The 27,616-nt window shown below is 39.9% G+C and overlaps 1 protein-coding gene across 5 annotated transcripts; it reads left to right on the top strand.

Moving 5' to 3' along the window:
• The first annotated feature begins 1,407 nt into the window (after positions 1 to 1,407).
• On the top strand, positions 1,408 to 26,677 carry LOC147308565 (transcription factor E2-alpha-like). 5 transcript variants are annotated; one of them, XM_086271397.1, is made up of 21 exons: positions 1,926 to 1,959; positions 5,379 to 5,478; positions 5,884 to 5,956; positions 12,419 to 12,492; positions 13,013 to 13,088; positions 13,765 to 13,805; positions 13,926 to 14,061; positions 14,440 to 14,489; positions 15,826 to 15,925; positions 16,335 to 16,471; positions 16,594 to 16,744; positions 16,879 to 16,937; positions 17,065 to 17,143; positions 19,838 to 19,914; positions 20,020 to 20,190; positions 20,326 to 20,437; positions 20,581 to 20,710; positions 20,926 to 20,994; positions 22,502 to 22,743; positions 23,172 to 23,318; positions 24,129 to 26,677. In XM_086271397.1, the coding sequence occupies exons 2-20, from the start codon at positions 5,425 to 5,427 to the stop codon at positions 23,309 to 23,311; spliced, it is 1,971 nt and encodes a 656-aa protein (XP_086127523.1). In that variant the 5' UTR covers positions 1,926 to 1,959; positions 5,379 to 5,424; the 3' UTR covers positions 23,312 to 23,318; positions 24,129 to 26,677. The 5 variants fall into 5 exon arrangements, with proteins under 5 accessions (XP_086127522.1, XP_086127520.1, XP_086127521.1 ...); XM_086271393.1 differs by lacking the exon at positions 1,926 to 1,959 and adding an exon at positions 2,724 to 3,050; XM_086271394.1 differs by lacking the exon at positions 20,926 to 20,994 and having other exon boundaries at positions 1,409 to 1,959; positions 24,129 to 26,676.
• The last annotated feature ends 939 nt before the right edge of the window (positions 26,678 to 27,616 follow it).

Consider the following 27,616-nt stretch of genomic DNA (forward strand, 5'->3'; position numbering starts at 1 on the left):
AAAGAACGTTTGATGTTTGGCACAGAGCAGCGATACGATCACTTCCATGCGAATACGTGCACCAACTTTCCCCAGGTGTATTGTAGGAGCTTTGCACTGAATCTGTGACATAAAACTGGTTTTGTCACAATGAGGTTGATGTGCTCACACTGACTGAGCGCTCACGCTGCAAAAAAAGCTAGAACTGGGTTTATGCCCTTTCTGCATTTACCCATCTAAGTGCATGTGTCTTTAACAAAGCAGTTCTGAGCGTGGATGGTCATTTCCTTTGGGCAAGTAAACAATTTGGTTGTAATTTTTGGGGGATTTTTTGCAACACTGAAAAGAAATATTAGGTCTACTGAAAACCTCATGTTGCCTTGACTGTGTATTTAAAAGACAGCAACATAACCAGTCCCATGGATAATCACATACAGGTGTGTGCTTGAGTTGCATGCGTGCAGGGCATGGTGTGTGTGTGTGTGTGTGTGTGTGTGTGTGTGTGTGTGTGTGTGTGTGTGTGTGTGTGTGTGTGTGTGTGTGTGAGTGAGAGAGAGAGAGACCACAAAGTGGATGGATGAGTTTTCTCGTAAAGGCCAGCACAGATGTTTCTTGGGGTTTTTTTTTTTAATTTCCCCCTCAAACCGGTTGAGGTTTTCTCTAGAAAGTCGCAAAACAAGTTGTGTTTACATACCCACCAAGGTACAACTGATGAAAAACACCAGCCAGGCTATTTTAGTGAGTTAGACACTGGCCCATGCTATCAACTTGTAATTTCTGTTTGACAAAAGGAAGTAGCCATGCCATTCCTTTTCCCCTGCAACTTCTGAACTCGACATGCAGGAACATTTTAGTTAGTTTGTTTTTTTTATATATCACTGAAAATTAAGTAAAACTATCGTACCTTAAAAAAATTTCAATATTCTCATAGGTATCATAAGGTAATCTGTATACAGATTACTGTACATATGCACGTGCTTTTTCTCACTTCCTGCGCTATAACACCTTTACCCAAACTGACGTTGACAATGCTATTTTATATTTTATATTTTCACACATATGTGATAAGTGCAATTAATTAATGGAAAGGTCACCCCGCAGTTTAGCGTCTTAGGCCACGAATTCAAACAGCATGGCCAATTAAGACAAACTTTATTATATTCTCACCCATGTTTACCTTTAGAGAGGATGGACTCCCTCAACTGTTTGACACTTGGGATCATTTTTCGTAGCTCGGGCGCTATTTGAGAACAAAATTAAAATGCAGGGAAGCCCATAGGCAAAATGAGACAGCCCCTGAAGTCGATATTGAAACATATTTGGACGGCCCACATGCCAATCAAAATTTCCTCGCATCCTATTGGTCCTCCCCCCGATATTATCGTTCCATCTTCTGCTCGTCTAGTCTGTTAGGCTTTCCGCTGTCCCCATCCGCCAGTACACATAGACCCCCTCCAAATTGGTACTCAGATCCTTTTCTGTTTCGTTCGCAGCTACGAAAAGGTGACATTTTGCGGTGTGTACAACCAACGCTGCATCAGTACACAACAACGCTACTGAAGCGTGCTTGGCTCGATTTTTTTTTCCCTTTTTAGCTGAAATCGGACACCGCTGATGTTATAGCGTCAGTGTCCTCCCGCAGGCTGCGCTGCGGAGTGATATTCCATTGGAACCGACAATGTGGAGGGTGTTAAAATGTCTACTTGGAAAATGAAATGGTTACAGTTTCTTTAACACTGAAGAAACCGAGTAACACAAGAGTTATGGTTCGTGGGACACACTTGTGTTCAGCTTCGTGACAAAAAAGACAGCGAGTCGAGGCGACAGAGGAGCGCTTCATATTCTCTTTCCTCATCTTCATCAAGCCACAGTCCGGACCACGGGGAAAGGATCCTATCCCTAACTTTGTTTTTTTTTCCTCCTCTTTTTGTACTCCAGCCGCTAATTTCTCTGTGTTGGATGTCACATTGTTAAATTCAGGTAAATGCGTGCTAATATACATTCATAACAAGCAAATGCATTTCAAACAGAAGTGGTTCCTCACGTTGTTAGCGGAGTAATAACCAAGTTTTTAGCGCATCGTTGAAGTTGTGCTGTGAGTGCCACAGCCGGGAAAAGCGGGGTCCTTGTTTTTTTCGGCCCGAGCGAACTTGCACTGTTATTAGTAAGTGCCAGGGGCTTGTGTGGGCTGAAAAAGACTTCTTTGTTCACTTCAACGAGCTATAACGTTAACGCACATTAGCATATGACCAGACTGAGTGAGCTCCTCCGGGATTTTGTTGTCTGTACTGGTAGTGTGAGGTGTTTATGGACGCGAACATTCGCCGTGAAGCGTTAACGCAGACAGGCGGTGTTGGCTGCTTTTCTCTACTTGTGGGAAATGCTAAACATTTCCAGCGCTTAGTGAAATGAATTTTATACATTTATTTTAAGTTTTATTAATTTATCCAGGGGCACGTTTATAAACCACAAAATTACGTATGTAAAAATACCCCAGTAAAAAAAAAAAAGTATTACTTGGGTATTATTCATCCCCCCTTCAGCCTCTCAACCGTTAACCACAGCAAAGAAGCAGCGATAAGGTCGCCAAACGCTTTAGTTTCTCTTCCCCACTTATTTTTTAACCCCCCGATATTATTTTATAGCGTTTTTACATTACTTATTGTTTTATTTAAGTTTCTACCATTCATCTGAAACTTTATGAAAGAGGGGGGGGCGAGTCTTTGTGTGCATCAGTGTCTCATTCTGCTGCTCGACGTCAGGGCAGGCAACAGGTTTTTAAGTCCTTTTAAACGGCCCGCAGGATTTTTAACCGAGCGATGAGCCGCCGATGGCTCTCTTGTGAAGCCAGGTTTCACCACTTGCATTGCTATTTCTGCCGTAAAACTTTTTTTCTTGACACCTAAATGGGCAGGCCAAAGGTGGGGGTGCTCAAGACAAGCGTATGCAACTTCCATTTGTTAGGAGGGGCTGAGCACTTATCCCCCATTTTGACCTCAGCTCACTGAGAGAAAATGCTAGATTATATACTGTCAACGCATTGTTCCTGAACCAACAGTTTCTCCCTACTGGTAAGTCATAATGCTGTTGTGTCAGTATTTATCCGGCCTTTCACCATTGTTAGATTTAGTGTGCGCGTCTTGACTTCGGGGTAAAGTAGGTTTTATTGGCTTTATTGTTAATATCTATTGTTGACAAAGTACTAGGGTAACTCGCAGTATTTCCAAGTCTGCTGTAATGGATATGACAGTGGTATTCAAATTACTGATATTTTAATGGGTTGGGCAGTGCAGTTGTAGTTGCCATGCATAACTAAAATTAACTGGCTTTCCCCCTTTCTGGTGTATAGTGTTTAGAATAAAAGCCAATCTTCAGTCGTGGCATTGAAATGTTTTTGTTGGGTTTTTTTTTGGAAAAAAGATCAATCATAATGAAAAATATATTACAAATTATATTAAAGGCCGGCAAGTGTACATCCCACCCTAGCCTTATTGTTGTTGTTGTTGTTGTTGTTGTTTTTTGTTGCTAATTTTAGTATTTACTTATCCTGTTGCTGTCTTCACTCAGTGCACTATGAAAATAACCAAAACATACAGGTTTATTGCTAAATAAAAGAAACGAAAAACATTTTGAGGCACACCAAGGAGGTCTGGGCATCTCTCTGAAGGAAAATCATCAGTACTGTGATTAAAATATAGATATGTATTTTTAATTTTAATAACTTAAAAAAAATTAGGTTTATTTTTTATAATCCAGGGGAAGGAAAAACAACAGAAAAATGCACTTTCTGTTAAGTAAGGTGGTATCAACTTTAGATGAACACCATTGGCGATTATGTGCCTAGTCACCCCCCACGGCCCATTTTAAACCAGGAAAAACCCTGACATGTAACACTCCCAGTAGATTGTAGACATAAGGACAGCCTCCCAGTGGTTGTCATTTGAAAATTCCTGAAGTTTATTCAGTATTACACTGTGCAGATATTTCAGTGTTCTGTTTGCAGTATGTACTTTTCACATAACCTGTTATTAGTGTTGGCAAATAAGGACCCAAAAGTCTACTGTTGCTGGGTCTAATAAATTAATTACCTGCTCTTTTAATTTTACAAAATATCTTCAGGTTGCTTTTAGGTACAAATGGGTACGTTGGTACAAAATATTTTAAAGTGGCAAGTTTTAAAACTTGAAAATGTCTTTATGTCAGTCATATTGCCGCCAATCGTTTTTAAAGATTGCTAAAGGCTGGTTATTTGTGTTTGTTGTAGCCATACTTTACTTTTGCTTACCGCTAATGATCTCTGAGTCGACTCTGAATTTAATCGACATCTCTGACGCAAAATCAAGATGTGATTTCCTCCAGGTGGCATTTCTTCTTCTTCTATTTTTCTTTCTTCTTTTTGTTTGTGACTTTGTCCACAGTGTGTAGAAATGATTCTTCTCAAGGTGTTTTCCCCACTCAGACTGCATTTGCTTTGATATAGGCTGGTACTGTTTAGGACTCCAAAATAGTGTGTTACCACTTTGTAAATTTCAGTGAAAACAAAACTTAAAACATGTTGGGTTTTGAGGTTGGAGGGAGGAGTTTGAGTTTAGTGCCTGACTGACAACAAGTGCAGTGTGGCCTGTGGCCAACCATGGTCACTCATGTTAGATGTGGCCTACCAAGTTAAGATTTTCATAACTTGGTCAGTATCTCGCCTGCTTTATGGCATTTGAATGGTAAAAATATAGAGCAGAGGAATTTGCAGCTTATGTATATCTACCGTTGCACTATGCTGTTTAATTGACTTCCCTCAGTGCTTTTACGATGCCTGCATTACTACAGTGTGAGAAATCTATTTCATATGGACATTGTAGTGCAGATCCATATATCTGAATTTTTGTAATGTTACTTTATTTTTTTAGAGAGAGAAAAAGAGGTTTTGATCAGCCTCAGCCATTTTTACACACACACACACACACACACACACACACACACACACACACACACACACACACACACACACACACACACACACACACATCATTTCTGCTGATTGAGATTACATTTTATTTAAAATCCTAACATTTTTTTTGTGTCTGTATGTCTCAGCTTTTTAATTGGGGAATAACATGTCATCCTTACCATTAGGAGTGATGAATGGCACGGTGAAAATGACACCGTATTTATACAGGTGAACGAGCTAAATGATCAAATTTCCTGGAAATCTGAGCTGAGTGTAATAAGCAGTAAATATGTTTGTCTGGTTACTATATTCATATAAGTAACGTTTTTATAATTTGACCATTTCGCCTCCATTTTTGGATTAGATATATTGCAGAAGGCACCAGTTGTCAGAACAGTTAACCATCTAACAAAGAGGCAAAATAAACTTACACGCTCCTTACCTTTGCTTGTAGTCGCTTGCTGAGACTGAAAAGCCCAAGTGAAGAGCAGCAGCAGAGAATGGCTGCAGTGGAAACAGACAAGGAGCTCAGCGACTTGCTGGATTTTACCGCGGTAAGATTTCTCCAGAGATTGCTTGAACTTGTTGAGTGAGCATCTCATACAATTCATCATATTCTCACAGATGGCAGATTTTAACTTTCATAACAGATTTTGAACACTTGTCAAGTAGATTGAAGTATGTATGGCATTCATGTTTGAGCAGGAATTGAAGGACTGCAGCGGGTACATGAGAAGGTTTTATATGAGACTCTTGTTGTATGTTTAATTTGTGGTGTTAGTCAGGCAAAGCTGCATTGTGGAGATTGCTTTATGCCTGTCATACCTGCTGGTTAAACAGGATAAGATAAAGGATAGGGTAGTATAAATTATTACCTAACTATCCTTCCCACAAATGAGGAGGGAAAGTCTTACACTGAAATCCAGTGGTTTGTTTACAGTGTCGTTCCTCTCTTTCAGATGTTTGAGCTTCCAGTTTCAAATGGCAAAAACCGGCCAACAACTCTCAACAGCCCTAAATTTGGAGGTTCAGGTAAGAAAGAAATCTTTTAGACATTTGTTTTATCTCTGAGCCTTATGTTTCAGGTCAAATTTCCTTTAAAGACATAATGATATAAATGCCAATACTGAACAACCGATACCCTTCTCATCTTTTCTCTCAGCTAAAGGTAGTGAGAAATATTGGGGTTTTTTTTGTTATTATCTGAACCAGTGAGGGGCTTTTTCCAGTTTCAGTATCCGACCTTCGCACACTCTGTGTTTTGAATTAAAATAGAATAGGAGACAGTTCCTTCTCACCTTTGCTTCTTATAAACGGTTTTTCGATCAGACTTTTTGAGAGAACTTCAGGAACAATTGTCATCTTATTTTACATTATGCAGAACAAGCATCATCTTCCTTACACTTCCTCATCCTCACCTTCTCAGCTGTTGCCATTCAATCACGTAAGGACAAAGGCAGAGGGTGGGGGTGGTGGAAGCAGCCCAATTAATCTCCTGTGCTTACTCTGTGAAAAAGTGTATTCCCTTGTCCTACAATCTTGCACCCTACTTTTTTTCTCCACATTTTCACTTAGATCTATTATCTGTCCCAATCAGCAACCCCACCAGGCGGACACTTGCAGTCAACATTAAGGCGCATGTGTTGCTTGCAGTGTAAAAAAAGAGCCTCAGAGATGCCTATGACATTGCTTTGAACATTTATCTGTATGTGTATTTCCTACAGTAGGCCTGCCTGGGTTATACTTCATCAAGTTGATTGATAAGGAACAGCAGTTGTCATTCAGTATGAGTGGGCAAACAATCAGTGTCATAGATGGAGCTAAGGCAGTTGTTAACTTGTGGGCCAGAACTAAAGAGGAGATATAACTGGATTCATTTTCATTACACCCTGACATTAGTTTGTTTTTACTTTTGCTTTGCTTCACTCTTAAAAGCCTAGCAAAACCAGCGTATCTACAAGGTTGCACATCAGTGTTGGCTTAAAAGCAGATACAGCAAGGTGACAAACTTTAGCAATTTAAAGACAAGATTTCAAGTTGATCATAGTGATTCTTGGCATGACAAACAGGGTTAACTCAATATCCTTTGCTTACACTGGTTGAACTTGTGAGACGCTATCAAAGGGTTACTGATGTATATTTGGGGCACAGTGTTATGTTCTTTCTGCTGTTAAATCATGTATGATCTATACTGTTCTTTGAATTAGAAAATGTTAGGTAGCTTAGCTTAGTGTGGCATCAAATTTAGAAGGAAGAGGGAAACATTGTTCCAAAGTTTAAAAGTACACCTTTGAAAGCTTAAAAATTTGATCAAATCTTGTCAGTCTAAGAGTGTGACTTCTGGAGAAGGTGTGTGCGTGCGTGCGTGTTTTATTATTTTTTTTCTTCTTCTTTGTACGAGGAAATGACTTCCTGAAGTCGTGTCATGTCAGTGATGTTACGAGGTCTGCCACCATCAGCCTAGCCACAGAGACCTATACTAAACCGACCATGTTTCTGCAACAGGCCAAAATACTGTTGCGCAGATTGATTGTTTTCTCTAATCAGGAAATGAGACACATTCTTTGTTGTTGTTTGTGTATCTCAGTGTGTTAAAAGATCCTTGCATTTCATTTTTAGAATGAAAGCTTTGTTTCCTACATTGTTTTCTTTCTTTTTTTTAATGTAGTACTAAATTGTACTGTTTTCTGACTTTTGGGGATTAGGGATGGGTACCGAAACCTAGTAGTAAACAGGCAGCAGTGCTAAACAATTAAGACCTTAATACTGACAAATGTCAGTTTTCTTTTCTGTACTGGAGAAATCATGTCATATGCTATTCCTAATTCAGAAGAAAGCTGTTCTGCGCAAAGAGCAGTGGCAGCACTGGGTACCAAACACACAAGTTCAGCAAGTACCACGTTCAGTGGGGGACATGAACAGTCTATGGAAACATGGTCTAAATGCATCACATGAGGAATGCATGGTTTTCATCTGCCTGGCTCTTTGTTCATCTCTCAGTGACCCATGCATGTAGTGTTTGGTTTCATGGTTTAATGATTAACAGCAGGCAGCTGATTGGGTGTTTCTGAATTCGGTCTGATATAATCATGTCATCACTTGTCATTCTGATAGTCACGGTTTCGTTTTCAGAGCACTTAGAGCTTAAGCAGATTCAGTGATAAGATCCATGATTTGTACAGTTGAGATAAGAAAATAAAACTCCAAAACAAAAAAGGTACTGTTAAAACACTCGGCCAATAAGCAGTATCATTAGTAGTAGTGCTGTTTAAAACCTAACAGTACAACTAAATATGATTTCTTTTGCAACCCAGCTTACCTTTCACTCGTTTTTTTTCTCAGTGTACTTTCATTTTTTTGGTTGCTGGAAACTGAGAATCCTAAAATATATTTTTAAACTTTGGAGAGAAATGCAGAAGAGAAGGAGGTAAAAAAAATTTGCATGAAATGTTTCATTTTTCAAACGTGTTCGTGATTCTCAGATACTGAAAGTCACAAGTTAAATCCATCCATCTGCCAGTACATTTTCTTACCCACTTAACCAACTTGGAGGCTGTTCCAGGTGCCACAGGGTGGGAAGCAGATTTGATCTTTAACATTTTAATCCCTGGCACATATTGCTGTTAAAATTGTTTAAAAAAAACCCCAAAACATCACCTGGTTTCAGGTCCTGGTTTAATGTAAAGTTTTAATGTAAAAGCACTATATGGTAGTAGGATAGGGTGGATTGTGTTGTGTTTGAGAGGTTGTCGGTAACTCACAGCTTAAAAACAGTCAGAGCTTTGCTATTGTACATTGTTCAGTATTTCATTAACAGTGTTCACTCTCTTGAGATTTATCTGACATCATGCTTTGTGTCTGTGTGACTCACTTTGCAGAGGGAAGGAAGAAGTTGTGTAGACAAATGGCGCACTCAGTTATAGGTGCCTGGGGCAGTGTTCCTGTAAAAACGAAGACATGTCTGCAAGTTTGGTCAGTGTATGTGCCTGGGTTTTGCTCATGAAGCCTATGACTCAGGCTGGCTGTCTGTTTCCAGTGTCTTTCTTCCTGTGTAATTATAGACTAGCCATGCTTAAAGGGGCGTTGCATGCTGGGAGGAGAAGTGCATTGGGGTTCTCCAGAGACTTTGTCTGATGTTACTCACCCTTTTCTCTTCGTTTTCTCTTTCCAGTTGTGGTAATTTGTCTGAATAGCGCGCTACTCATTATTTTCTCACGAGTGTAGCACTTCAAATGGCGTTAGCGGAAATGTGGTCTGTAGAGAGCTATATAATTTTGTCCTTTTTTTTTTTTTTTTTTTATTTAATTCGTAGCCACACAATTGCTCAAAATCCTGTGGATGTTTATGTATGATGAGGTTTCTTGCAGTGTTGGCAGTTTGATCATTTTTATCTGTTAAAGCACTCTAAATTTTCCTATAGAGCTGGATGAGCATAATTTCCGAAAAGGAGGATGTAGATGAGTAACACATTACAAAAAAATGATTTGTCAGAAACATGAAGGCCCTGTTGGAGGTAGTGAGGAGGAGAATAGAAATACATCCAGTATGTGCTTTTGTCAGAGAGAGGGTCACATTCTGTGGTTTTGACAGATTTAAACAGGGTTATGACTGTTGAATTCCTTTAAATATAGAGTAAGTACACATATTTATCTGTCCATATGAAATGACACAAGAATCCTGCATGAAAACAAGATGATATACTTTTGAGAAAATGACCAGACATCACAGTTTTTCTGAATCAGATTAATTTCATTCATTTTTATTGCATTGATAGTAAGATTCTTTTGAAATGGTAGTAGTTCAGAAAGGGTAGGTTCTGTTATAACGATCTAATAAGTAATGTCACTATTTTAATTACTTCATCAAAGCAGTGCAACAGATTTGATTACTTTTTAAATAACTTTTCTAAAATGTTTAATTGGGGGACTGATTCTGGTTTTTAGTAAGTTATATTAACTTACATAATTAAATTATGTAATGCCCTGTAAATATCAGGTCACAAACCTTTTACTTACTATATAGTGGCAAAAATCAGGACAGGTGTGTGTTTTGCATAATATGCTGAGGTTGGAGAAAACCATTGGGAAGCAGCAGCGTAGCAAGAACAAAAATCAAGCTGTTTTGAAAAGGTAACATTTCTTCTTCTTCTTTTCTTTTCTAATAAAAAAGGTGCATTTATATAAGTTTTAATTTATTAATTGATTTTTTCATTGATTTTTTTTTTTTTTTTTTACTTTTGACTCTTGCTGTTAAATTTGCTTTTACCATCAATTACAACATGAGTTAATCCCAGTAAGTGCCTTGAAGAAGGACAGCTACCTTATACAGGTCTTCTAAAATGACAGGATTTCTAGATGTTTCTGCAAATCAGACCCCATGAGAGGTTTTAGTTTTCTTGCTAGAAGGTCTTCTAGCACAGTCTAAATCACAGGTTCTCCACATGGATTTTGTTGAACATATGGTCACATGATCCTAAATGTTTGTGGGGTTTTGTTTTGTTTTTGCTGCAGAGATGTGTAGAAATATTAGTATGTACGTTACATAGAGAGAGTGTGAAATGAGCGTTGCCTCCTGTTTAGTTGCAGCATTTATGGACAAACATGGCAACAGTGACAGTGTAAATGAATACTTTCAAAAGCACAGCACTAATTAACCTCACCCGTCACAACGCGGTGGGGTTGATTAGAGCCTTAACAATAACAAAAACATGAAATATACATCGAGTTAAATTGGATATCAAAGTTTGATGAAAGTGTAAACAAATGAAAAAGAACATAACGATATGAGAGAGTTCATTACAGCAGCTAAAAGTTAAACACAACTTATAACCATGTAGCTTAATTAAAACACAGTTATATATAGTTGATGAAATACAATTTGACAAAGCAAATGTAAAATGTCAACTTGCACAAATAGCTGAATAAGTGGCTGAGTATATTCACAGTCCAGGAAATCTGTTTTCAAAATCCGTTCGCAGCTGTTCTTTGTCTGCCAAGCAGTTTTTGGGTTAACAAAATAAGCTGAACCTCTGAGTTACACAGTGGGTCCAGTGAATTTTATTTAAATTGTGTCACTATCAATCACTCTTTTGCCTAAATTAGTAAGAGTAGGAAAGCATGGACAACACATTAAAGTAGTTTTGTTTTTTTGTTTTTTGTTAAAGCAATGCGGCGGTGTGGAAAAACAGACCACTTGGTAAATAATACCATCGATTTTAAAAAAAAAGAAAAGATTGTAGATTTACCATTACAAATCAGGTTTCTCTATCTTCTACGTTGCTATTTCTATTCCTGTCGAAGAAGAGAAGGTGCCACATATTAATGTCCTGCTAATTAGCGAGATAGTTGTGTTATGGTGCGTGATTCTGAATGTGCAGTATTCATGTCGATCGGTCAAATAAAGCAGCTGAAATACTCCACTGCTCTGTAAACCCACATTTCATTCTAATATGCTAAATCCGTGAAGTGGAAATTTGATTCTTTAAATAGTTGGTGTATTTATTTCATTTTTTAAAAATATTTTCAGAAATGCACTTGTTATCCATAACAGTGTAAAATAGAAAACACTGAATTGAAGCCTTTTCTTCTCTCTATTGTGGGCACTGATGATTTACAGCAATAGTAATTCTTTTACACATTTTCTTTATCATCTTTGATTGACATGAAGAGTGACAGCCAGCCATAGAGAGGGGACAAGACATTTTCTCCTTCATCTCCTATTCTGCTGCTGCTGTTTGTATAGATCACAGTTGTCACAGCAATCTAGCAGCTCTCGGCAAAGTGGACCCATCACTCTGCCGTACTGCTGATCCTGTCATGATTCTAGCCCCCCTCTCCCCCCCTCCACTTTTTAATTAGACAACAAAACAAAAATATGAATATTCATAGACCTGTACTTCATTAATATGCACAATTATGCAAATCAGTACGCAATTAAGCTTCAGCTTCCCCCCCCAGAGATGCCGTGTTGCGGTACGAGAGGAGATTGAGAGCAAGGGGACAGGCAGGAATTTCTGCTTCACCAATCCTTAAAATCACCCCTTTCAAACACATTCACCTCTTTGAACGCTGAGGCGCTCCGGCCAGGGATGACTTGTGCAATTTGTGCGAGATTGAGACCTTGAGTCTGTGTTAAGACGAAGGTGTAGGCCAAGTGTGTGAGAATAGATGAGCTATGAATGACTGTTGCCATGGAAAATGTAAAAGAGTGGAGTGGGAGAATGAAGAATGTTGAGGATGATTCTGGGAGCCTCACACTGGGTGTTAATTATTCAAACTTCCTACAGCTCATATCCACGCTATGTGACAGCACTGTCACTATGCTGTCTCTGTGTGAGCTGCGAAGTGAAGCTCCTCGGCGGAGGTTACTTCGAGCTGCCTGAAAAACTTGTATCAAAGCAAGTTCGCCAAGTTAGACATGTCTTTGCAAAGTGACACTGTAAACCTGTGACAAGAATTTAGTGGCTAATGGCTAACCCAGTGCTTTGTCTTGCAGGTATAGATGAGAGGAATGGGTCCAGTCCCTGGGGAACAGGGGAACAAAACAGTCCATCTTTCAACCAGGGAAGGGTATGGCTCATTTTCACTTATTGCATTAAGAAAAAAAAATAAACCCTTAATGTTACAGCCCAGGTTCCTGCCATTCTCAATAATGTGAACAGCCTAAATTAATTTAATTTAAACGATGTCAGAACTGATCTGTAAAGTCCAGCATGGTGTTGCATATTAATTCTGAAGCTTTTTATGACTTTTTTTCACACCTTATAAAAGGTCAGTACAACAGTACTGGAGTGCTCTACAGTGCTGTAGAACTGTATTCAGGGTTTCTAGCATTGAAGTTGTTAAGCTTGAGGGTAGCAGTAGACTCATAAGCTGCATCAGCTTTTATCTGAGATTGAAAAAATAAACAAAAATTCTCAAATCTTTAGGCCCAGCAAGGGGTCTTTCTTAGGCCCATGAGCTGGGAGCTTGAAATACTTTCGCAGAATACTCTACTTTTATCTGCAGGAGTTTATTTTCTTACATGGTAGCTTTGGTCTTTATTTATTTGTGTTTCTATTCCTAATACCTTTTGTTTTCTTTCCCTCAGGGTTATGGACAAGAAGGCCTTTACAGTGAACAAGAGGCCATGGCTTCTGCTCCCATATTTGAATCAGGGATCGTTGGTAAGGACTTGTTAACTAAACTGAATAAGGCATTGAAGCGTGGACACCACAACTTTCACATTGTCCATTTTACAAACCAAAGAGAGTCGGGGAAGTGTGAGGCAAATGTTGATGAAGATTATAATCGTACTTAATTATGGAAGAACACTGACTGAAAAACACAAGTCTATATGAATGGGTAGTGTGACTGAATCAGAACGAGGAGTTGTTTGGGGGACAGAGCAGCTATTCTTAGGTTGGACACTAACATATCAGTTTAAGGCAAAAGGTTTTTAATGGATGAAGTGTGAGTAGGGTAGTGGGGAGGATGTGGAGGAAGGGTTTGTTTGTGTGCAGTTTGTGTGTTCAGTGTGGGAGGGGTGCGGAGTGTAAAGGGCACCCATGCACAAACAAGGCTGTCCCTTGGGATTACATTGGCCTATAGCTCCCCTCTGTTAACTGGCAAAGGAGGGGGGTGTTTGTGAGCACAATTGCCCCAGAAGCATTTATAATGGGCCAATTTGTCTTTTTTCTTTTTGCTGTCCGCGGCCATAAATACCGCAAGTCTTCATATATACTCACATAATGGGAGGTACCCAAATAGAGAAAAGGGGATAGACAGTTTGTAATTTAACATAAAAATACCCTCTACATTTTTAGAACCTTAACCTGATTTCATGTAATTTCTCCTCAACAGGGAAGGCAGAACAAGGACCATACTCGTCACTTGGAATGCAGGTAAATAAATTTGAATGGTGCTTCATCCCCATTCGCTGAAGCTTCTTTTCACAAATTTTGACTCTTGGTCAGTTTTCTTACTTTCTTTTTAATTTACGTCTCATATTTTGCACTCTGTAGCCGGGCTTCATGACCAGTGAGATACCCATACCCAGTCCTGATGCCCTCTCTCCATCTGGCACAAAGCCAAACTCTCAGTTTTATCCCTCCTATACAGGGAGCAACCCTCGCAGGAGACCCTCACAGGACCCCATAGGTAAGGGTGCAAATTATTATTTCAGGCAGGGTGTTGAACACTTAGAAACCGAATCTTCTGTCACATTTATCGTCTTGTTCTGATCTATTTTAAGGTTGTGTGTACAATCACTTCTCCTGTTGAGGTTTTTAAAAAGTGTCTGAAAAATCTCACTTCTTCTTAGTGAGAGAAAATGAAAATCCTGAGCTCCCAGGGAAGAAAATTGGTCAATAACATCACCTTCATTATCTTTAGATTAGACATTAATGAGCAGTAACAAATGCAGATTGATGGATCAATTCGGCAGGAAGAATCTTTGATTGTATAGTTACTGGTACAATAAGGTCTTTTTGTGTAAGCTGGCTGATATGATTTCCCCTCCTGTCTGCCTCCCCACAGAATCGCAGGCAAAAAAGATCAGGAAGGTGCCCCCTGGCCTGCCCTCCTCTGTGAGTACTTCATCCATACTTCAGCCCCATACTGTGTCTTGCATTCACTCCATGCGAGCCCAGGTTTTAATGCTTTACGCCCTTTTTCACATTCCATTTGGCATCTGAAGCCGCTCCTTGGCTTGCAGAGCAGTGTAAAAGCTGCAGTACAGGACTTCCAGCTCTTACAGCTGCGCATCTGCACCACCAAGTAAAAAAGGAATCGGGAAAAAGCCACTCATTCACCCAGTCCCTCATTTGCAGTATGTATTTATAGTGTGTTGTATTTGTAGGCCCTTTACTTTATGACCACATTTCTTTCCCGCTGCCAAGTATACTCGTTAGATCACAGAAGAGAATTCATACTGGGGTTTGATGCTTCTTACTCATTTTTTTCCCTCCCACTCTCCCTCTCTGGGCACCCTATTTCCTCATTTTCTCTACCCTCCACCCCACCCCACGCTAGCTCTCTCTCTCCTTCCCCCTCCACCGCCATCACCCGCAAACAACAGCCCTCCCCTTTCTTTCTCCCTCCCTCCCCCTTCCCTCTATCCCAGCTGCCAGAGAAGTTGGCCGCCATCCAGGATACGGCAGATGGTTCAGTAATTAGGAGTGCATCTCTCCGTTCCCTCTTCTCCTCTCCCCACTTTTTTCTCTCCCTTTTCTCTGTGTAATCAAATTATAGAAGAAAACTTCAGTCCATTTGGATTTGAGACTTTCAGACACAGTTTGATACTTGAATTTACAAAGAATGGCCTTGATTGAGAAAGTTTAGGTGCCATCATAAACGTACCAAATCCAGCTAAAGCTTCCATTATATGGTCACATCGTCCCATCCTGTCTGTAAACTATTCTCAGCATGTTTCTGTTTAACAGGTTAATATGTAAAAATGGTGGACAGGGCCCATAAAAGTGCTGGCATGATTCATTCAGTACACACTACCGCTCTGTGCTCATGCCTGTAAAAATGTTGTAATCCTCTGTTTATTCAATTTAAGTAGTAAAACCAGATAGAAAATAATAGATTCTAACCTTGGATTGAACCCATACTTTTAAGGGCTGTAATCAGGTACCTACTGCATATGTTATTTTAGTTTTGATGTTTCAAATACCCCAGAAGCAGTTATTTTTAAGAACATAGTTTTGCTTATCTACAGAATTATGTTCAGAGAATTTTCCAGATGAAGTTTGAGCAAACCCACTTGTGTGTTTTAAGTGTTTTAAGACAAATGTAAATTAAGTTACTGCATGCCATGCTTGCAACAAGTCATCATATAATTTAGCAGTTACTTAGCTTTATCACACTGAGCATTCAAGGACTGAGCTGTTTTTGTTTTGTTTTTGTTTTTTTTGGTAGGTTTATACATCAGCCTCAGGGGAGGATTTTAACAGAGACAATGCTTGCTACACAGGCTCCAAGACAGGAAACGTCTACCCACCACCATTCTTCATGCAAGGTCAGTTGAAACAACATGTTTTGAAATCCCCCCCCCCCCCCTTTTTTTTTCTTTGTGTTGAGTTGAAAAGTTCAGCCTGACTTAAACACTTTCATAAGGTTTTTGTGAACTGAGAGGTGAATCGCTCACCTATGTAGAAAACAAATATCCTTTATTTTCCTTCATAGCTTTTACAGCAGAAATTAGTTGTCTGTAGATGCTGTCACTGTATGCCAGTAAACACGCTGTGGTGCCGGGGTGTTGAATGGTGCATCACGGTTGAATGAAGTGATCACAGTAATGTGACATGTCTCATATGTAGCCTTCATTGTCCTTTTATCTCTTGTGGCTGGTTTTCTCTCGGCCTTCTTGCTTCCCCCCCCCCCCCCCCCCCCCCCCCCCCCCCACTCTGCTGGATGTCCCCTGACAGAAGGCCTCCACCCGCCCTCCGACCCATGGGGCTCTGCCGGGTCGATGGTTCAGCCTGGTTATTCTGCCATGCTGGGCAACTCCCCCCATCTGAGCCAGCATGGTCCCTTTACTGCCATCATCCCCCAAGACAGACTGGTAAGCTCTGCAGTCACACTTAGGTTTGTTGATGAGGTCAACAACACACATTAAGACAAATGCATCATTAGGAGCTTCTGTCTGCTTTTCTTTTTAAATGGTTTTGTGTGTTTGCTTTCAAGAAACGGCAGCCACTGCCCCTCTCTCCTCAAAATTACCCCCTGCATGCCAGTGAAGTGAGCGGGGCTCATCCTTCTGGCTTCCACTCTGGCTCCAGCAGCTTTGGAGTCCCCAGCCACACCCCCCCCATCACTGGCAGCGAAACCATTATGGGTAAATCCTTTAATGTGTGCTCCTTTATTTTATTTTATTTTTGAAAAATGCTGGTGTTGTCCTAATTTAAATTATCTGCTATCCTAATTGATGATTATTACTCCGCCCCCTCCCCCTCCCCCCCCTCCATTTAGCAAATCGGGGTGCGATACCCGGAAGTTCAGGTGATGAGATTGGAAAAGCTTTGGCATCTGTAAGTAACAATATATTATAATCACATAGTTTTAAATATTAAACATGATTGCTCTGTTTCATAATACATATAAATTGTTATATTGCATTTCATTAAATTAAAAAAAAAAAAAAAATTCTGTGTCCAGATCTATCCTTCAGACCCAAACAGCAACGCTTTCCCTCCGTCCCCTTCAACCCCCTCTGGCTCTCCTCAGGCTTTATCAGGTAAGTCAGTGACTGTAGTCCTTTAATCCTGAGGCCTCAAGGTCAGCTGGGCCTCAGCTGGCTGTTTTGTAGCTTTGTTTGTTCAAACCATGTATTTGTTCTTTCCTGTGCTACTCCGCAAGGCCATGATACATACTTTGAAAAACCTGTTGTTTTCACTATGGCGATGCATGAACAGTTTAAAGTGACAGTGCAGCTCCATCTGTTGGGTTAACATGGAAGTAATGCATGTTGTTCAAGCCTTTAATTTTGTGTAAAAAGGGATGTTAACTTTCTTATGTTAAGTTAAGCCATGAACTGTTTCAGTGCCATCAATAGATTCCAATACTTCTCATTTCTTACATTACATGGAAAACTAAAAAGCTACCTTGGATATATCTTGTGACCTGCTGGACTTTTTTAATGTGGAGTACTGTTGATTACCAGTTCAAGTTAGAAACATAGATGGGAGTAATCTTAGTTCATTAACTTTTGCCATGTGTCATTGAGTTCATGAAGGCCTTTTTCTTGCATTGGCACTGTACAAACATAGAACTGAGATAAGTTTGGCATCCAAGATTATCTTGACATTTAGGTCATCAGATTTGGCTGCACGTTGGTAGTAAGGAATGGTTCAGTTATTCACCAAGCACTTAACACTACTTTTTTCATATTTTATTAAACCCTTGCTGTAAATGCAGGTGTTTCTGCCACAAACAGGGATATTTTCTCTAGACGTAGTGTAACTGGGGTGATATAACTACCCCATTCACAGCTTAACCTTCACTTGATCTTTCTCACACACATACACCAGCCAAATATAGCTTATGAGAGAGGAAGGGAAAATACCGTAAAAATAAAAAGAGGGTGGGTCGCTTCCTTATTTGTATATGCGTTCAGTCCATGCATGAGCTCATCACCACCTAATTCATCAACACTTCTGTTGAATTAAGAAACAAAGTAATAAAAGTGATGCGTATTAGATTATATTGGACAGAGAAATTTCTTTGAAAATTTTAATAAGTTTATACTCAATATCATTCCATATCTATTGTATCTATATCTTCACATTTACTTGATGTCTCTTTCACATTACAGCAGTTTCACGTGTTGAGTTTCAGAAAATTACAGCCCGGTTTTTCTCAGTTTCTCAGCAGTTGATGGTTGGCCACACATGACAATGAACATGATTGGTCCACTTACAGTGAAGGCAGTGAGTCTGTGTTACCTTATTCACTAGAAATGTCTGCATTTCTTTTTGAATTTTGGCCATTTAAACATACATTGCACTTAAATGACTAATAATAACCATGGTGAACTGCGATCTGTTAATGGCCATTACACTTAAGAGACGATATTACACATGAGCCATGTTGTTAAAATTAACAACTGTTTGAACAGTGAGTTCAGATCGTGCTTGTTGTTTGTTCAGCAGTCTGACGTTATGGAGGCGGAAAAAGGTGGGGATGGTGGCTTTTGCATTCCTAGTGGGTAGCAGTTCATGTTATGGATCAATGTTTTAGCTAATAGTGCTTTTTGGGACTAGTTGTCAAATTAAACTATGTAACTTGCAAATTGGTTCTACAGTATAGATGTGAGTATAATGCAATAAAATGTAAACATCAAATGAGTTACAATTGCATTTACATTAGACAAGTAAAAAATTTCCTCTTGGGAATAACCCAAAACAACTTTAGTGGGCAAAAATGAAAAATCTAACAACAAAAGTAGTTTAAGTGGCACACAACCTAACATATGAAATGCAATCTTAAGTATGCATGTTATTTCCACTTGGCCACTGTCACATGAAAGTGACGTTAACAGAACTTCAATTTTGGACCTATGGGTCTGTTCCTTTCTGCATGTCTGCGTCAAGGCTCGTTGTGGAGAACAAATACTAGAATATTTAAAAGCCTGATTAACGACATTCACCGTGATGATAAACACAGTTGGAGAAGGTAAAGAAGATGCTAAACAAGTTGACTTTGATAATTTAGCTTTGAGTCACTAAACACGTGCTAAACAAAATCAAACGTATGTATTGTGCAAAAATCTCTGTATATGATGCTTTGCATCTAGGTTGTTGAAGCATCTTGCGAACTTGCCACAGTTATACTGCAGATTTAAGCTGCGTCTTCAGTCGCATACTGGCTCAGTGGTGTTGAAATCGGGGCTGTGTAGGGGCGTATCAGGACTTCCTGTTCTTGTAGTTGAAGGTGGTATTTTTTATTTTTTTTATTTTTTATTTTTTTACTCTCATTCAACGTTGTTGCGCATTGAACTCGGGAAAGATCAGCGTTAACCTTCGACTGACAGGCCAAAGCTACAAGGAATGTGTTCAATGCGTCACTGCTTTTTTCTCTTTTCTTTTTTTTTTTTGTCCTGTTTTCAGGAGTATACGAACATATTTCCTAATGTTAACAGAAAAGAGAACATAACCATCTAAGACAGGATAAAACTTTAGCATGACGACACGACTGTTTGCACAGTGATGCAAAATGTTTTCTCTACATATGAATATCTCTAAAGGTAAACCTAATAGGCCTTTATGCAAGACAAGCATAACATGTAGCTAAACATTGTATGGAGGCTGTTACTCGTTACTCACTTTAAAGTACCCCAGGTGCATCAATAATAAGAGAGAAAACTTCCCGCTGACAACTACAAATTGTAGGGCTTTTTTTTCTGAATAAACTTGTGATCTTTGTTTCTCAGGCTCTGCATCCCAGTGGACTCGATCTTCTGGTCAGGCCACACCTTCACCTAACTTTGATGGGGGAATTCAGTCTATGGTGAGTAGGTTTTTCACTCTTGATTTTTATTAGAGATTAGAGTTGTACAACCCTTTATGCCTCGTCTTGCCTCATCATTCCACTGTTCTTCTTTCTCTGTTGCAGAGTAAAATGGGGGACCACCTGGATGAAGCCATCAATGTTCTTCAGCGTCACGCCAGCGGGCCAGGGCTTGCTGAAATTCATGGCCTGCTGCAGTCGGGCTTAGGGTTACCGCCAGGCTTGTTGGTTACCGCTGGCAGTGCAGCTGGACTTCCCAGTCGCCTGCAGGGAATGGTGAGATTCATGAATAGTGTGAAAGAAAAGCTGAAGAAATTTAATATTTTAGTTTAATTCCAAAGTACATAGCGAAAGTGGTATGCCCATTTTTGCTACTGTTATGCCAGTATTAAGATTAATTTCTGTTTCAAGGTGTCTGGTCACCACGAGGACTCTGCTAGTCTGCCATCTAGTGGGGGACTTTTGCATGGGCACCATGGCTCTGCATCTGTGCCACCACTCTCTCAGCATGAAGGCTTTACAGGTGCGACTTTCTTTTCATGGTGTCTTCCTGTTTTGTACAGCATGTCTTCTAATACTACACCTCTTTTTGACTGTGTATTGTTTCTTTCATTGTTTTATAAAAATATTGTTCCTTAGTAACCTTTGTTTCTGGACTGTGTGTAGGGCTACCTGGTAACATAAATCGCCCCACTGCTGGTATCAAACAAGAGCTGAAGGACGACGATGAGAACTGCTCCATGACAGACAAGTCGGAAGATGAGAAAAAAGAAATGAAGAACCGCTCTCGAACAAGGTGCACAGAGTCTTAAACCTTATTTTATTAATGCATGTAATCCTGTTTGTTAAATCTTAGTCTGTATTGTAAATTTGACAGGGACTCAGTCTAGTTGTTACTTACTGGTAAAGCTTTTTAGCTTTAGCGATGGTGTCTTATATGAGATGTACAACAAGTGAACTGTACCCATACTGTTGTTTCCTACCTCCTCCTCTACCATGACTCCTCACTAGTCTGGATGAGGAGGATGACGATGAAGATCTACCAGTGGAGATTAAGGCTGAGCGGGAGAAAGTGCGGAGGTTGGCAAACAACGCCCGCGAACGGCTACGTGTGCGGGACATCAACGAGGCTTTTAAGGAGCTGGGCCGCATGTGTCAGCTCCATCTGAACAATGAGAAACCACAAACCAAACTGATCATACTGCAACAGGCTGTTAACATTATACTCAACCTGGAGCAGCAAGTTCGAGGTCAGTGGGTGTCCAAGGAGGAAGGAAGTGGAGGGGAAGGGCATCTTTACAAAATAAAACATCCATATGGCTTCACTTTCCAGCTTCATGTCCTACTATTCTAATATTAAAGCCATCTTGTTGGGATGGTTGTTACTCCATCCACAGTCTTAAACATACCGACTGGTTTTAAACGTTAGTCTTTATGCACCATTTCCTAAAATAGCCAATAAGAAAGGACATGTGAGTAGTAAGTCAAGCTGTCTGGTTGTTTTTAAGACAAGCCCATTCTCCAATAAATCGTAAAAGTTTAATTTTCCTGTAATACACACAGGACTGCTGTGTGTTCTGCAAAGCCTCAAAGCTAGTTGCTTGTTTCAGCGAAAGTGCTTACATGTCTGTCTGCTTCATTTTTGGACAACATTAACAACTTTTGTCTGCTCTTTTTTTGTTTTTGTTTTTTTGCTATTGTCTCATTATGCTTTTATTCACCTATTAAGTTATTTCAGCATTTTAATGTCTTTAATCTCACACAGTGTCCTTTATAGCATGCAAGCAGGGCTCTGTGCTGTGTATTAACCCGCCTTTGTAGCACTGTTTTTGTGCGTGTGTTGCTCTTTCAAGCATTTGAGTCTCTAGCTTTGCTTTACTGTTTAAAATAAAAAGGAATCGTTTCGCCAGTCATTCTCCCATCCCCTTTTATTTTCTTTACAGATGCCAACCGCGACCTATTCTTCCTCTCATTCCGATAAATACATCTCCAGCTGCTGATGTATTTAACATGACACCTTCAGTGTATCTCATTGTGTGTTTCTTCTGTGTCTTTCTGCGTAATGCATTTCGGCACAGGGTGTTGCTTCCTCTCTCTCCTTTTCTGTCTCACTTGCCATAACTTCTCTCATTCTGCTGGACAGTCACAATAATCCCCTCAACTTCCACCCTGGACCCAAATGACCGAAAGCTTTTTTTGGTGATTAGGTACCCTAAAAACACCCTAAAAACTAATGATGCTGGTCAGCTGTAGCATTTTGATCCAGTTCGGGCTTGAAGCCCCTGAGTGTTGAGTCTTCAACCTAAAAACTTAAGTGATTTTAACTCAAGCAGATTTATGTGCCCATGCGCACACACTCCTGCAGTACAGCTCCGCTGAGATCTTCATTGGACGTTTAATTGGTCTCTTTGTGGGAGTTTGCAGTCAGTGCGAAGGTCAATTTTTTCCTGGTAACAGGAAATTAGCTTAAATTTTTTTTAAAAGCAGTCTAACTGGAATTTTAGTGAGACCACCTTGCCTAGGTTCAGTGAGGGTTGTGATTTGGGTTTGTTAACCAGCCCTTCCAACCCCCCACCTGTCCTCCCAGCTGCAGCCTTGTCTCGGTGACCGATGAGAACCTGACTGCTGAGGAGAAGGACCAGAGGGAGCGTGAGCGCCGCCTTGCTAACAACGCTAGGGAGAGAGTGCGTGTTCGTGACATAAACGAAGCCTTCAGAGAGCTGGGCAGGATGTGTCAGGTCCACCTGCAGAGCGACAAGGCCCAGACCAAGTTGGTCATCCTGCAACAGGCTGTCCAGGTCATACTGGGTCTGGAGAAGCAGGTGCGAGGTAGGTCAGCCAATTCAGAACAATCTGATTCCAACAGGCAGCCAGCCATCTCTCAAACATAGCTGGACATCAGTCGCTAGGTAGTCACCCAAAAGACATTCTCTTCTGTTCCTGCTGAAAGTGTAAATTGCAGTTTTCTCTTTGCCTTTATCGCATGCGTGTTGTTTTTTGTTTTTGTTTTAAAGTGGGGGGGGAGAAAGGGAGAGCATCTGAGGAAGTAAATCCCTGCTTTTCTGCCAGACACCTGCAGCTTCTGCCATACTTTCCATTCTCACGTCTTGCTTTTCTCTTTTATATCCCTCTTCTGTAATAAACCATTTGTATGTTCATAACTCTGCTGTGTATGATCTGTAAGGATTTCTCTAAGCTTAACAAGTCCAGTTTTGTGTGTTTTTAATGAATACATCTTTTTTAAATTTTTGTTCAAGAGCGTAATTTGAACCCAAAGGCTGCCTGCCTCAAGAGGAGGGAGGAGGAGAAAGTGTCCTGTGTGGACCCCCAGATGCAGCTTAGTGGGGGTCACCCAGCTGTAGGAGGAGATGGACACAACTCTGTGAGCCATATGTAACTCTTAGGTGAGTTTGCAGACTACGTGGATGTCAAACTCATTTTACACTGTGGCCCACATACAGCTGACTTATTTGATGTGGACTGGACCGACAAAACTCCACTTTCTGTTAGTGGAAAGAAGTTTAACTACACATTCAATCCCTGAGATGTCTTAACATAAGAATAATCTGTCAGCATGACTGTTTGGGCATAAATTATAAGAGGGACATGTGTAGAAATGTGTGGCTCACTTGCTTAACGTGTCCTATAATTATAATACAGAATCTCCAAAAGTTGAATCTGTTCATCTGGACGTAGCGTTTTGTGGGAGAAACGTTTGGTCGCTCATCCAAGTGACTTCTTCAGGAGACTGAAGAAGAAAACGCTACGTCCAGATGAACAGATTCAACTTTTGGAGATTTACTTTCCTGGATGATTGAGAATGCATCAAGACATATAAAGCAGAATCTTTGTAAATTCACAGAATTGGGGAAAAAAGGAACTTCTTTGTTATTTAGTTGTGTATCTGTTACTTAATTACTTTGATATGGTATGAATGGCCATGGTGGAGGTCTTTATCCACAGGAAAAGATGTAAAACTTGTAAAAATACATTTTTAAGTCCAAACATCTATGGCTTTCTTTATAAATATCCAAAGCCATCCAGTGGGCCAGTTTGGAGTCTTTACCAGGCTCATTTTGTCCCCCAAACCTTATGTTTGACACCCCTGACCTACAGTGAGAACATCTTGTTCTTCCGTCTTATGTGTTGTTTGTTTTCGGTGCTTATTTCAATTTGTAGAAGAAGCAATTTTTTTTTCTTCTTTTTCCTTCTAGTTCCTGTCGATTGTACAGCCCTAAGAACAAGAAGCCTTAATATTTCATAGTCATGGATCTCAGCGTGTTAATCGACTGTTGGAAAACACACGCACACACCTCATTACTGACGAAGCAGGTGGCCACATTCCTGACGATGAATCCAAGAATAACAAGCACACTGATACAAAAAGCGAAGAAGAAAGATTTATTGATCTCCACACAGAAACGCGTTGAACTGAGGGCACTGGTTTAAAGAGAGTGGAAACTGGACATAAGGACATTCTTATGATCATCGTAGTTTTGTAAGACATTTAAAAAATTTCTTTATGCTTTGGGAGCAAAACTTGTTTGGATCAAATGAAGCGTTTGGATCAATTGCTCATGAGAGCAAAGTTAGGATTTGTATTGATGGATCATTATCGCCATTCCCATCAGAAAAAAGGAGGTCTTACATTCTTCACAAGAAAAAAGGGTGGATTTATCTGTTTAATTACACCAGAAGTGGGCTTTATGCATAGTGTTGATGAAAATAATAAATATTCTCTTGACTGAATTGAAGAGGCAGCTTACACCTGCCAGTGGAAGCTGACTGCTCTTTTTGCCATGCTGGTAATCCGGGCTGTATTTCCTACATTTATTAAAGCGGCTGAGAAGGCGTCGCACACTCGCACTGGGTTCATGTTTGCTCTTTAAGTGTGGAGCCGACCTGAAAGTCCTACACATCTGTTACTGTCACTGCCATGCAAGTGGAATGGAAAGACGAGAAGAGACAAACACATGACTGTGCAGAACCCACAGTGCTGTTGAATCAAACATGCACACCGACACGCCAACCCCTGTCCGCCCGTGAGGACTTGAGCATCCTTCTCAGTTTCAGCCGCATCAGCCTGCCAGCATCCAATCGTATATAAAGATGCTGTTACAGCACGTAAACCTTACTTAACACAAGTCTCAGAACAGTTTGTGTTGTGGTATATTACATTTTGCTAGAAGACAGAAATAACTGAGTATTTAAAGGGATCATGAGTGTTACTGCCACCTTTTGGAGAATTTATTGCCACTGACTGACTTGTTTTGGTTGCTCGGTGTTTGGTGTTTTGTTTTTTCCCCCTCTCCTTCTGAACAATTGCAGAGCCTGTTATAAGGATCTTCCTTTTGTAGAACTGATTTGTCATTGTTGTTTTTTTACTCTGTATGATAGTTGTAAGAGTTTTGTTTGTATCATTTAAAATGTTTTTGTTTGTTTAAATTGTTTTGAGTGTAAGATGACCCCGTTTAGATTCCAGGAACAAAGTGAGGTGTTTGCTTTAGTGCCAGATGTGGGGGGTAAAAAAAATATTAGAAATGGCTGCAACATCACATGTTGTGACTCTAATTTTTTATTTATTTATTTTTTTTAACTCTTTGAACACAAAAACCTGTCAGGCCATTTGTAGTTTGATTGTTCTGCTGTTTGACAGTTTCTCTTAAAATGAAATTTAATGGGTTTTTTCTTTAGCTTACCCCCTTCTTCTGCTTCCCCTGATGTCAGACTCTTTGATGAGCCTGTTGATTAGTTTCTGAGGAAGGTGCAGAAGCGGAGGTCTGCACAATCTGCAACAAAATTTGCTGTTTCATATTAATATGAAGCATAAAAAAATAAAAAAGGGTGGCCCTGGTCATTTTCCTTACCATGGGAGTTTTGATATTGGTTTCTCACCAGTGCCTGAATATGTCTCTGCTACACGGTGGATAATGTTGCATTTAAGGATTTGTAGGTTATACCTTTTTTCCCCCCCTTAAATAATAGAGATGTATAAAAGCATATGCACTTCAGCAAAACCGGTCAGTGTCTCAAACACCTAAATGAAGAGTCACTCTCTGTGACCAGCTTCTGTGTGTGTGTGTGTATGTCTCATGAGATGTAAGATGACTTATGTGGTCTACAACTTTGATGCTGAAAACTGTACTTCTTGTCTTTTGTGTTCAGAATTTTACTTATGATTTTGTTCTGAACTGGCATGTGCATTGATACATATGTACAGCTGTATGATATGTCCTTATCAGCTTTATCATTGCAAGCTGATACTGATTTGTAACAGTATTTGTCATTATTTCACAAAGTTGGCCTGTGGAGAAACCCCCAAATATCATTTTCTTTGCCACTCACTCTGGTCTTTTTCCCTCCACAATAACGTGTGTGTGTGTGTGTGTTTGTGATGTGGTTTATTGCTACTGAACACTTTGATTTCTTTACATGAAAGATGCAGTAAATCTGTATCAAACACATGCACCTGACCCTTTCTGCCCACCACAACAGCTGACCTGCTATAGATCTGTCTTCACTCATGTTTGAGGACAACATCTATGTAGGCTATGTCCTCAAAGTGCCTCCAGTTTCCTATTTTTTATATATAAAGTAGATATTGAGAACTGTTGTGTATATAACAGTAATGTAGCAATAAATGTGCCATTTTTATTAACAAAACCTTCCCCTTTTTAGTGTCTTGGTTTTTGAATATACTGCATTACCTGGGTGAATCAGGATCTGTTTGATCTACTCAAATGTTTTCCAGCCATGTTTAAAGATGTAAAAAAAAAATTATCTGCTGCATTTTTATACATCTTTATAAAAATCTGTTATGTCAGCTATCATTTCTGCACTTTAACATTCAGTTTATCTGCTCACACAGTTTTAAAATCAGCACATTTTCTGTCATTACAAATCCTGAATCTGTGACTGCCTGAGACGTCCACACGAACCTTCATTCTTAATGTCTCTGCAGTGCAGGCGTGTATGTGTACAGTTGGGTCCAGAATTTGTTGGATAAAGAAAATTTTTTGCAGTTTTGCTTCTGTGCACCAAAATATTTAATATAATATTTAATTTTAAATGCAATGATAGCTCAAGTCCTGATTTTCAGCTGGGCTGAAGGGCTTTAATAAAACATTTGCATTAATTGTTTAGGAGTTGGAGTGCCCAATTTTAAGAGCCTCCATATTAACTGGACAACACAAAACTCGTAATGTAAGTTGTCAGGTTTTTAATGCTTGGAGTTAGTGAATATCTGCCTGAAGTCGAGTACAAATAGGCTTCACCAAATGCTGTTTCCTCCATTCCTCCAGACACTGTTAGTACTTGTTTGTTGGACTCTGACTTCTGTTTAGTCCTCAGTAACTGAAACGGATGCACTGTTGGGTTGAGGTCAAGTGACTGACTTGGCCATTGCTTTTGTAGTTTCCTTTTGGGTCATTATCTGTTTGCACTGCCCAATTAGTTTTGCAGCAATCTTTACAGTGAGTACACTTTATAATTCATCCTGCTGCTTCTATCAGCAGTCACATCATCAGTAAACACCAGTGACCCAGTATCACTGGCAACCATAGATGCCATGATGGTGCCTCCACCATTTGGGACAGATCGTGTGGTACACGTTAAACTTGGTTTCATCTTCAGTTGTCTTCTGTGGTCTTGCAGGGTTTTTTAGTGTTGCTGAACTGACCCAGTGCATTTCTTCTTTTAAAGA

Source organism: Aulonocara sp. 'chitande type north' Nkhata Bay, linkage group LG18, assembly GCF_057382095.1.
Source record: "Aulonocara sp. 'chitande type north' Nkhata Bay isolate Kocher_YH1m ecotype deep benthic linkage group LG18, A_spYH_male_GT1.1, whole genome shotgun sequence".
Classification (NCBI taxonomy): Eukaryota; Metazoa; Chordata; class Actinopteri; order Cichliformes; family Cichlidae; genus Aulonocara; species Aulonocara sp. 'chitande type north' Nkhata Bay.

What these genes read in the sequence shown, in the direction of transcription:
- LOC147308565 (XM_086271397.1), top strand. Translation starts at nt 5,425, where the DNA reads ATGGCTGCAGTGGAAACAGACAAGGAGCTCAGCGACTTGCTGGATTTT. An exon ending in ACTTGCTGGATTTTACCGCG is followed by an intron (nt 5,479 to 5,883) that starts GTAAGATTTCTC and finishes CCTCTCTTTCAG; the next exon opens with ATGTTTGAGCTTCCAGTTTC. An exon ending in ATTTGAATCAGGGATCGTTG is followed by an intron (nt 13,089 to 13,764) that starts GTAAGGACTTGT and finishes TCTCCTCAACAG; the next exon opens with GGAAGGCAGAACAAGGACCA.